This window comes from Erinaceus europaeus, chromosome 20 (assembly GCF_950295315.1).
Source record: "Erinaceus europaeus chromosome 20, mEriEur2.1, whole genome shotgun sequence".
Lineage (NCBI taxonomy): Eukaryota > Metazoa > Chordata > Mammalia > Eulipotyphla > Erinaceidae > Erinaceus > Erinaceus europaeus.
In genome coordinates this window covers 57,421,970-57,434,117 of record NC_080181.1, presented here as the reverse complement: position 1 = coordinate 57,434,117, position 12,148 = coordinate 57,421,970, and the positions used below count along the sequence as shown (strand labels likewise).

At 46.6% G+C, this 12,148-nt stretch overlaps 1 protein-coding gene across 1 annotated transcript in view; it reads left to right on the top strand.

Annotated features, from left to right (window-relative positions):
* Positions 1–12,148, top strand: part of HDGFL3 (HDGF like 3) — a 45,283-nt gene that overhangs the window by 17,212 nt on the left and 15,923 nt on the right. The window contains exons 2-3 of the mRNA XM_060179543.1: positions 8,475–8,551; positions 10,392–10,530. Of these exons, the coding sequence (XP_060035526.1) occupies positions 8,475–8,551; positions 10,392–10,530 (216 nt within the window). The remainder of the gene's footprint in view (positions 1–8,474; positions 8,552–10,391; positions 10,531–12,148) is intronic.

Sequence of the window (12,148 nt, the reverse complement as noted above, 5' to 3'; positions counted from 1 at the left end):
GATGACTGGCTAAAGAATTTATGGAATATTACTCTGCAATCAAAAAAGACGCTGTTGTGACCTTTGGGACAAGATGGACAGAACTAGAGATGATACGCATGAACTTGGAAAGAAGGAGAAGGGGTAGAGTCGGGCGGTGGCGCAGTGGGTTAAGCGCACGTGGTGCGAAGCGCAAGGACCGGCAGAAGGATCCCGGTTCGAGCCCCTGGCTCCCCACCTGCAGGGGAGTCGCTTCACAGGCGGTGAAGCAGGTCTGCAGGTGTCTGTCTTTCTCTCCCCCTCTCTGTCTTCCCCTCCTCTCTCCATTTCTCTCTGTCCTATCCAACAACAATGACATCAATAACTACAACAATAAAAAAAAAGGGAATAAATAAACATTTTTTAAAAAAGAGAAGGAGGAGAAGGAGCAAGTAAACTGTAAGATTTGTGAGAACTGTGATGGTTCTCTTCAGGAGATCGGAGAGCGAAGATACAGGACTTTGGTGGATGTCAGACACTGTCATCTTATAATCTTGTAAAATACTATTGATCACAAATTTATATATATATATATATATATATATATATATATATCATAATTTTTCTGACAACCGAGTAGCTCCGTCTCAGCATCTTACGTTGTCTGTCTTTCTTCTTCCTACTCCTTTAAGGCATCTGCGCTGCACTGCTGCCTATAGTCTCAGTAACAAGAGAGGTGATTACTAGCTCATGACCAAGACCTGCTAGCGAGTGGCATGGGGGGGTGAGTGAAGAGGAAAGCACTGATTTTGTTTCGTCTTAGAATAAATAGATGTGTGGTCCAGGAGGTGGTGCAGGGGATATGCATTGGATTCTCCAGCATGAGGTCCAGAGTTCAATCTATGGCGGCACATGTACCAGAGTGATGTCTGGCACTTTCTCTCTCTCTCCTTCTATCTTCATGAATAAAGAAATAAAAATCTTAAATAAAGAAATTAAAATCTTAAATCTTAAATAAAAATCTTAAGAAATAAAAATCTTAAATCTTAAATAAAATCTTAAAAAAAAAAAGAATATTAGTTTAGGGTGGTATAGCACTTGTGTTTTAGTAGTGTTCTTGAAGTCTTTGAAGACTTAACAGAATCATGCAATACGTGAGCTGCAGCTCACAGACTAGAGGAAAACAATCACGAGAAAACAGACCAAAAGGCAGACATTCGGGCCAGGAGGCAGTTCAGCCTGTCAGAGCACTGAACTTGCATATCTGAAGTCCCAGAGGCCAAAGGCTCAAGCCCCACCGCCACCTTATGCCAGAACTAAACAGTGCTCTGGTGGGTCTCTCTCCATTCTCTCATTCTCTGTGTCACAATTAACAGGCAAGCATTAGATTACAAGAATAAATTCTCTCCATCTGGACTAATAAGCAAATCCCAGCAGTGTTATGTTCATGAGACTGGCCTACCACAGTCTTTGAAGGAAAAAGTGGCCCCCAAATTGGGAAGTTCTGTTTATCGGACTTGAGTGAAACAGAGAGGTCACTTAGAATAAACAAAACCAAACATAAGGGGAGAGGAGACACAGCTCATCACTGTACCAGGACAACACAAGCCCAGCGACATTGACACCAGAGAGAAGAGATGTGTCCAAGTCTTGTGAGTTGGATTCACAAATCTCTAAAGTTTTGCTTTACATGATTATCTCTCTTTAAAAAGAAAAAAAAAAGTGGTAAAGTGGTGGGGGCTGGGTGGTGAGCACACACGTTACTATGCACAAGGGCCTGGGTTCCAGCCCCAACTCCCCACCTACGGGGGAAGCTTCGCTAGCAGTGAAGTAGGTCTGCAGGTGTCTGTCTTTCTCTCTCCCTGTCTGTCTCCCCTCCTCTCTCGATTTTTCTCTGTCCTGTCAGATAAAAGTAGAAGAAAGAAAACATGGCCATCAGGAGCAGTGGCCCTGTAGTGCAGGCACTGAGCCCCAGCAACAACTTTGGTAGCAATAAGAATCAACATGGTGGGGGAGTCAGGCGGTAGTGCAGCGGGTTAAGCACACGTGACGCAAAGCACAAAGACCAGCAAAAGGATCCCGGTTCAAGCCCCTGGTCCCCACCTGCAGGAGAGTTGCTTCACAGGCGGTGAAGCAGGTCTGCAGGTGTCTGTCTTTCTCTCCCCTTCTCTGTCTCCCCCTGCTCTCTCCATTTCTTTCTGTCCTATCCAACGAGGAAGACATCAATAACAACAACAATAACTACAACAACAAGAAGAACGAGGGCAACAAAAAGGAAATAAATAAATAAATATTTTTTTAAAAAAGAATTAATATGGTGGGGGCCAGGCGGTAGCACAGTGGCTTAAGCACACGTGGCGTGAAGTGCAAGGACTGCATAGGGATCCCAGTTCAAGCCCCCGGCTCCCCACCTGCAAGGGAATTACTTCACAGGCAGTGAAGCAGGTCTACAGGTGTCTGTCTTTCTCTCCCCCTCTCTGTCTTCCCCTCCTCTCTCCATTGCACTCTGTCCTGTCTAACAACAACAATGAACAAGGGCAACAAAAGGGAAAAAATAGCCTCCAGAAGCAGTGGATTCATAGTGCAGGCACTGAACCCCAGCGATAACTAAAGGCTAAAATAAAATGGTGATGGAGGCAGGCTTTGGAAAGCCTCGTCCTTGCGAAAGTAAAGCAATGAATCATCTCTTCATCAAAATGTTCTGTGTGAGAATCTGTATGCGATTAAGAAGATTTTGCTGGAGGAGGGCCAGCTAAAAATCCGCACTGGGGAAATAGAAAGGAAGGCTACTGCTCTATAAATAAAGATTCCTGGTGATGGAAAGTGCCTGAACTGGAGCCTCACTCCAGATCCCGGGTGCTGGGGAAAGGGGGCCCTCGTGTCCTCCCAGAGGCGCTGGCCGTGAGCTCAGTCTGGACAGCGGGGGCTGAGGCCCAGAGCTCTAGCTTCTCTTCCTCTCATCCAAACCTGCCCTGTAGTGAGTGACCTTCTGGGGCGAGCCCTAGCCATCTGTGTCTTTGTTGCTTTGCTTCCGCAGAACCACTAATGTCTTTGTGTTTCACTGCAGAAGAAAACGTAGTTCCCAGCACGGCCACCTGCACCCTGGGGCAGCTAAGTGCGTGCCACTTGGTGTGCCAGCCCCCAGCATCTCCTGGGCGCACGTGACCGAGTCTTCCTCTGCCGCCTGCTCTTCCCGCTCACCTTTGACCTCCTCCTCGTCTTCTGAGTCAGCAGACGCAGGTGGTGGCGGTGCGAGTGTCATCGCTGGGGGTAGAGCTAGTGGTAGGGGGGCCAGGCGGCGGCGCACCTGGTTAAGTGCACACATCACAGTGCGCAAGGACCCAGGTTCAAGTCCCTGGTCCCCACCTGCAGGGGGGAAGCTTCACGAGTGGTGGAGCAGGGCTGCAGGTGTCTCTCTGTTTCTCTCCCTCTCTACCCCTCCCCTCCCAATTTCTCTCTGTCTTTATCCAATAATAAATAAACAAAAATATTTTTTAAAAAGAGAACTATTGGTAGGGACCAGGCAGCCACTGCCACCTGTGCTGTCTGCAGCTGCTTCTGCCTGAGCGTCTCAGCTTGTCTGCACACGCAGGCTCTCATTTCTGTAGCAGACAGTGGTTCCCAGAGTGGGATGGTTAGGCCATGGGCTGTGTATGTCTTTGATCTTACAATTAATGGAGTTGTATCAGCTTCTTCAATGGCTGTTAGCAGTTGACATCCTCAGTAGTCACCCACCCATTTCTCTAAATCCACTACTGGGTACATTCTACCTGACAAAAATCACAATAAAGCCAACATTTGGGGCCAAGAGCTTGCTCCCTGTACGTGAGCACGGCCCAGGTCCAAGTCCCGGCACCACATGGCACCCAGGAAACTTCTGGTATCATCATGTCTCTCCCTGTCTCTGTCTCTCTCTGACAGAAAGGGTTGACCTGGAAGTAATAGGATTGTATGTTCGCAAGGCTGCACCCATCCCAAACACAGGAATTACGCAAAGAAATTTGGGAGAACTTTTTGGTAGTCAGGGTTTTTTTTCTTTATTTTTTCCCCCTTTTGTTGCCCTTGTTGTTTATTGCCGTTGTTGTTGTGGCTGCTGTCGTTGTTGTTGGATAGGACAGAGAGAAGTCAGGAGAGGAGGGGAAGACAGAGAGGGGGAGAGAAAGACACCTGCAGACCTGCTTCACTGTCTGTGACGTGAACCCCCTGCAGGTGGAAAGTGGGGGTCTCTAACCAGGATCCTTAACGCCGGTCTTAACCCACTGCTATACCACCCGACTCCCAGTAAAATATTTTTTAAAAGAAGTAGTGCTGGGGAGTCAGGCAGTAGCACAGTGGATCAAGCGCATGTGGCGCGAAGCACAAGGACCAGCGTAAGGGTCCCGATTTGAGCCCCCGGCTTCACAGGCAGTGAAGCAGGTCTGCAGGTGTCTGTCTTTCTCTCCCCCTCTCTGTCTTCCTCTCCTCTTTCAATTTCTCTCTGTCCTATCCAACAACAACAATAATAGCTACAACAATAAAAACAAAAGGGAATGAATAAATAAATATTTTTTAAAAAGAAGTGCCATTATAGGAATCCACTTGGCACACCTGCCGCCCACCCTTGAAATGAGTCTCCTGACGTTGGCTTCTGCGTATGTTCATTTTCCAGGGGTCTGTTTATGAGAGAGGCCAGAACATTGCTCAGCCTGGGACCTCCTGTCACTGAGCCACCTCCCCCCACAGCCCGTGTTCTTAGTCATCTCTGTCCACTCTTCCCAATGAGGTGGGAGGCAGAGAGGGAACCCTCCACACACAGCACTGGGCTGGTAGGGTAGTCGGCTGGTTAGCTATAGGGACTCACATCCCAGGGGACAAGATCAGGCCCAGATGGACTCCCAGGGCTTGTGGGAGGCTGGCTATACAGCTTCCGGAGAGTAGGCTGCCCACAGGAGGCCTGGATTGGCTTGTGGCAGGATTCCAAGGGCCCGTGTGAACGAGAACCTGCTCTTCAGTAATTAGGAACAGTGCCTGGCCACCCTGATACCAGCGGCCTGGGCGCTGGAAGCAGAGGGCGGTGGGACCTGCAGGAGGCCTGGCTGGGCCCACCTGACTCTGGCAGAGGCTGCCACAGCAGGAAACCAGCCTCAGGCCTTGCCAGGCCCTGCGCCAACCAGGGTGATCACGTGGGTGCCGAGATAGATGGGACAGTGGCTTAAAGTAGCAGTACAGCGTTTTCAGTGAACACAGGAGATGGGAACACGATTCTTTCTTTCCCTTTCCTTGTTAGGAACGTCAGCTCCTTAGCAGAGCTTTTCTTTGGGGAAGCTGTCCTGCATCCACATAGATCACTGGAGGGTGCAGGCAGCCTGGACCACATCTCCAAGAGCAATCTGCTGTTTCCTCTGAAAACCAAACTGTCTGCGTAAATCTTTGACATGAATGGACTTACAAGCCTTCCCTTCTAACTCTCAAGAATAACCCCATCAGAAATCAACCACCTTAGGCAACCATGCGCCGGGCAGTGGCGCACCCGGCTAAGCACACAGTAAAAGCACAAGGACCCGTGCAAGGACTGGTGTTTGAGTCCCCAGCTCCCCACCTGTGCGGGGGAAATTTCACAGGTGATGAAGCAGGTCTGCAGGTGTCTTGTCTTTCTCTCTCCCTCTCTATCTCCCCTTCCTCTCTCAGTTTCCCTCTGTCCTGTCCAGTAAAATGGAGGAAATGGCCACCAGGAGCAGTGGATTCATAGTTCTGGCACCACGCCCCAGCTATAACCCTGGGGGCAAAATAAATAAATGTCTTAAACAATAATAATAATTTATTACCTATTTTCGGTTGTTAATTTTCAGTTACTGTCGCCCAAGGCAAATTAATTTCCCTTCTCACAGGCCTTTTCCAGCCTTCCACAGTCCCCCAAGTGGGGGCCTTCATTGCCTTTCACAATTAGAAACAACCCAGGTGCTGTCAACACAAGACTCGACTTTCTCGCTGACACTGATAAACAGACTGGTGTGTTACTGTTACTCTTAGTAGGGCCTCAGTCGCCAAGTTGATTATGATTTAACCAAAGTCACTCATTTCTCTTTCACTGAGAATGAGGTAATTCTTGTGATTTACAAGTCCTTTGGCAAACCAGCAAAGCTCTTGAGTACAGAGAATACCCAAACCCTTTCTTCACCTTTAAGTGGAAAAAGAGTCACTATCAACAAGTAGAAATTGAAATCCATATATATTAAGAGTGCACCTAATGATCAGTATTTTAATTTTTTTATATTTATTCCCTTTTGTTGTCCTTGTTTTATTGTTGTAGTTATTGATGTTGTCGTTGTTGGATAGGACAGAGAGAAATGGAGAGAGGAGGGGAAGACAGAGGGGGAGAGAAAGACAGACACCTGCAGACCTGCTTCACCACCTGTGAAGCGACTCCCCTGCATGTGGGGAGCCGGGGGCTCGAACCGGGATCCTTAGGTCGGTCCTTGCACTTTGCGCCACGTGTACTTAACCCACTGCGCTACCACCCAACTCCCCAGTATTTTAATATTTTATCTTAAGGATTCAATAATGCAAAGCTTATCCACTCACTATTCACTTAAAATACAGTCAATTATTTTCTGACTATTTGTTTCAGAGCAGCATGAATTCTTAACTGATGTGGGAGTAGATAGCGTAATGTTATGAAAGAGACTCTCATGCCTGAGGCTCCAAAGTCCCAGGTTCAAACCCCCACCCCCCGTACCACCATAAGCTAAAGCTGAGCAGTGCTCTGGTAAAAATAAATAAATGAATAAATAAATAAATAAATAAATACAAAAATAACTGCTGAGCTATTCGTTTAAAAAATGTTATGGGAAATTTTATATTATTTAGTCATATATAAGTTATGTAGTATAATATGTATATGTAAATTTTATACAGATAAATATATTTATATGAATTTTATATAAATAAAAGGTACTTATTCACATGGATAGAAATATGTAATGGAGTTTTTCAAAACGTAGTTGTTTTCAAATGTCTTTGAAAGGCAGCACTGAGTGCAGCACGTGCAGGGTTCCCACAGAAGTTGTGTGAGAGGGAGTGTGGGGACAAGGAGGCATTCTGAAAGACTGAGTGATTGTCTTGTCAAAGGAGCGTGAGCACTGATGCAGAGGACTACCTCTTGTCACAGGAACGGTGGTGAGTTGAGAGACAGTCTCCAGCATCACAGGCTGGGGAGAGTCCTCATGAAGCCGCCCCGTCCACTGCACAGGTGTGAAAGCCGAGGCCTGAGAAGTGAGGTGGCAGTTCAGTTCACGGCAAAAACAGGGTGTAGCCCACCTGCAGTCTACCTGCTCAGGGCACCGGGAAAAGGCAGTGGTTGTGAACAGTTCGTGCCTGCACTCAGAGGAAGGGCGTGGGGCTGCAAACACATTTGAGGGGTGCTGGGGACATTTTTTTTTTAATTTTCAAGAGAGATGCATTGGTAGATGTAACTACGTAACATTGTACGGAATTGGGACTTTATCCTCTTAGAGGTTTTCAACCTGACTACATGGGAAGGGAAGGGAAGGGAAGGGAAGGGAAGGGAAGGGAAGGGAAGGGAAGGGAAGGGAAGGGAAGGGAAGGGAAGGGAAGGGAAGGGAAGGGAAGGGAAGGGAAGGGAAGGGAAGGGAAGGGAAGGGAAGGGAAGGGAAGGGAAGGGAAGGGATGGAAGCATCTTTTTAAGTTGCTAAGGTTTCAGGTGCACAGCTGAAAATCATATAAATAATGAGAAGTTATAGAAGGACTTGAACAAAGAAGTGACATAGAAGCGCATTTTAAAAGTTAATTCTGGCTTCAGTGACTTATAGTGGGCCAGGCAAGAAAGGGTGTCTCTTTATGATTTCATAACATTTCATCAAGTTAACTTCCAAAAATTCCCGTTTTACAATAATTCCATGTGAGTGTGTGCGTGAAACGTTGCTATTATCACCAAAATAGCAATATTTCACACACATATACACATGCATCTTTTTTATTTATATTTACTTGACTAGTGATCTTAATACTGATTTACAAAATTAATTAGATAACAGGGCAAATGAGAATCAAGCAAATGAGAATAGGGATCTTAAGATGGAGAGAAGCTAGGAAGTCTGTTTTTGTTAGGGGCCTATGACTTTCGTAATTTTTGTTTGCGCTTGATAGCTAACACATATGCATCTTTTTATTTGAGTTTCTTGTTGGTGTTGTTACTGTTATTATTATCATCATTTGGTGTGATTTTGCTAGGACAGGTTCCTCATAGTAACTCTATATGTAGTCAAAGGAAGTGAGTAGCTTTGGCTCCTGATCATACATTATCCTGATATTTATAACCAGTTGACAATGTTACTTTCTATACAGTGGGCCAAATACAACCTTTAGAATCATTTTTGTAAGATTCAAAAAAGAAAAATATTGCAATTTGGTTAGAGTAATGTTTTGAAATTGGGAAATGAGTTTTTCAGAACAATGTGTATATGAAGTATTTCACATGATTTAACTGAGTATTTCCTAACTAAACTGATCTCTTATAGATTGATGAACTCCCAGAGGGAGCTGTGAAGCCTCCAGCAAACAAGTATCCTATCTTCTTTTTTGGCACCCATGAAACGTGAGTCAGCAAAGGCAACTACAGTATTTTCAGCAATGCTAATGAACCCTGCTGAAAGGGGCATATATATATATATATGAATATATAGGCCGATATTATACTTTTTCTTCTGCCACCAGAGTCGTCACTGGGGTTCCATGCCTGCACGATCCACCATGTCCGGCATACTCTTTTTCCCCCTCCCAAATAGAGGGTAAAAGACAGGGAGAGAGATAAAGAAGGGGGGAGGGGAGGAGGGAAGGAAGGAGGGACACCACAGCACTGCTTCTCCACTCATGATGTTTCCCCCATGGGGTAGGTGTTCCTATAGGGTGGCAGAGAACTTGAGCCCAGGCCCTCAGGCACGGCAAAGCATGTGCGTTACCGGGTGTGTGTATCTTCTGGCTTCGAGTCTAGATCACACTCAGGTCTCATACGTTGCTATGCCACCGAACCTCACCTGTGGCCAAACTATTTTTCATGCAGGAGAGACAGAGGAAGCAGAGCTTCCCTCAGTCAATCGTGGAGTTATGGAGCTCTGCTTGTTTTATCTTTTCTGCTTTCATGTGACTCCTGGGACTGAATCCAGGGCCTCAGGCATAGAGGGCACACATTACACTACAGAACCACCGCAGAACCTCAGCTGATGATGACTGATACCAAAGCATTACTCGTCTCTGGTGTATGGTGGTACCAGAGACTGAACCTGGGGCCTCAGGCGTCCTTTGCATAACCATTCTGCTATATCCTCGGTATCTTTATTTTTCCTTTTTTTTTTTTTTTTTTTGCCACCAACAGTTATTGCAGGAGCTAGAGCCTGCACAATGACCCTACCACTGCCATGGGCCTTCCCTCACCTTTTCCTCTTCGATAAGATAGAAGGAAGTAGAGGCGGGGACAGAGAAAAGGAAAGACACCTGCAGCCCCGTCACACTGCTTGTGAACCCCCACACACGCCACAGGGGACCAGGGGCTTCGACTCCAAGCCTCGAACATGGTAACCTGTGTGCTCTCCTGAATCCCCCCCAACCCCTTCATTCTCTTTCAATGGCTGCATTTAAATGTCTTGTTTTGTTTTTTAGGATGAAGTTTATATTGGACAACATTCTGTCCACTTTGCTACTCTCAAAGTTTTAATTAGCACTTCATTTAACTTTAATGTAATTGCTTGATTATAAGAGCAACCGTGATTAAATAATGTGTTTAGTGTAGTATAAAGTATCAGGATCATTGCTATCCCATATTTATATTTTCTACTATAAATACAAAAAAAACCTTATAGATTAGCATAGTCAAGTCTTAGTTTAAATTAATGATTTCAGTAGTCAAAGTTGACAACTTTCAACTACTTATGGAACTAAAAGTCAGATTTACAACAAGACACTGGTCATTTCAAAGTAAAATCTCATTTCATGAACTCAGGTTGTTGGCCTACATTCCCAGCCGTGTGCTTTTCTGCATTGAAGTATATATTTAAAACCTCTCGTGGGGGCGGTGAAGCAGGTCTGCAGGTGTCTCTCTGTCTCTCTCCCTCTCTACCTCACCCTCTCCTCTCAACTGCTCTCTGTCCTATCAAATAAAATAGAATGAACAAAAAGGAGGGCAGAATTAGCTGCCAGGAGTGGTTGGTGGATTTGTAGTGCTGGCACTGACGCCACCAATAACCCTGGTGGCAGAAATCAACAAGCCCTGCTTGGTGTGGGCCCTGCTCAAGGGCTTCCAGACACTTGTGGTTTGTTTACTGAAAGAGGCTCTGGCGCGTGGGCTGGCACGTCCACCCGAATCAGCTGGCGACTGAGGGTGAGAAGATCTTCCCTCTGGAGGCTGGAATATCAATTCAGTGTCTCCTGTGTCCCTGCAGCGCGTTCCTAGGCCCCAAAGACCTCTTCCCCTACAAGGAATACAAAGACAAGTTTGGAAAGTCCAACAAACGGAAAGGCTTCAACGAAGGGTTGTGGGAGATAGAAAATCACCCCGGAGTGAAGTTTACTGGATACCAGGTAATGGCTCCCGTCACTGTAGCCGCTCTGCCTCCTTTCTTGGTCTAACTCTGCTTTGGACCCTTTCCATGTAGCTTCCCCCCACGGTGACTCTCCCATCCATGTAGCTTCCCCCCACGGTGACTCTCCCAATCCATGTAGCTTCCCCCCACGGTGACTCTCCCATCCATGTAGCTTCCCCCCACGGTGACTCTCCCATCCATGTAGCTTCCCCCCACGGTGACTCTCCCATCCATGTAGCTTCCCCCCACGGTGACTCTCCCATCCATGTAGCTTCCCCCCACGGTGACTCTCCCATCCATGTAGCTTCCCCCCACGGTGACTCTCCCATCCATGTAGCTTCCCCCCATGGTGACTCTCCCATCCATTTGAGGTCAGGATGCCCCTTGGCCCAGCAGTCTGGGACTGAATGTTACTCTGTTCCCAGAGAGTGTGAGCGAGGCGGCAGCACTTTGCTTTTCAAATCTTTTTTTTCCCCTTTATTGGGGGATTAATGTTTTGCAGTTGACAGTGAATACAATAGTTTGTAAATGCATAACATTTCTCAGTTTTCCACATAACAATACAACCCCCCTAGGTCCTCTGTCAACCTTTTCCAGGACCTGTACTCACTCCCCCTTCTTCTTCTAGCGTTTGCCCTTCTTCCGTAGCCAGTCAACAGCGTCAGGTTGAAAGCTGTCAGGAGCTGCTTGTTGCTGGCTTTGAAAGTGACTGGGATCCATGTGGATTCAGTCGGCTAGGAAGGATCGTCAGTTTCCCAATGAATGGGTCCTCACGGGATGCACCACGAGAAGGTCGATCCAATGCATCCCTGTACTCCCCCACCCACCCACTTCAGAGTCTTTTGCTTTGGTGCAATCCACCAACTCCCACTTTTTAATTAAGAATAAATAAGCCGAGAAGGGCTGGTGAAATAGTTGAGTTGGACAGTGCACTGCTTTGCCATGTGCAGCACCCCATTCCAGTCCAGCCCCCACTGCACTGAAGGAAGCTTTGATGCTGTGGTCTGTCTGTCTGTCTATATTTTTAAAAAATAAGATAATCTGACGGTCAGCAGGGTAGCTCACCTCACCTGGATATTGCTCCTGCTTTTTTTTTTTTAATATTTGTTTATTTATTTATTTATTTTCCCTTTGTTTTTGCCCTTGTTGTTTTATTATTGTCGTCATTATTGTTGTTGTTATTGATGCCTTCGTTGTTGGATAGGACAGAGAGAAATGGAGAGAGGAGGGGGAGACAGGGAGAGAGAAAGACACCTGTAGACCTGCTTCACCGTTTGTGAAGCGACTCCCCTGCAGGTGGGGAGCCGGGGGCTTGAACCGAGACCCTTATGCCGGTCCTTGTGCTTCGCGCCACCTGCGCTTAACCGCTGCGCTACCGCCCGACTCCCTCCTGCTTTTTCTATACATGACCCACTCCCGAGTTCTGACCCCACAGTACTGGAAGAAACTTCACAGCTGTGGTACTTGTCCCTCTTCCCTCTGTCTCTGTAAGTTTCTTTCTGAAAAGAGCCGACGAGTGAAGGCCTGGAGAGGACTGCTCACAAGAGCAAGCTGGGCCGTTTCAAATCAAAACAACTATACTCTCCACAGTCTGTGTTCTTTCTTTACTGTCTTTT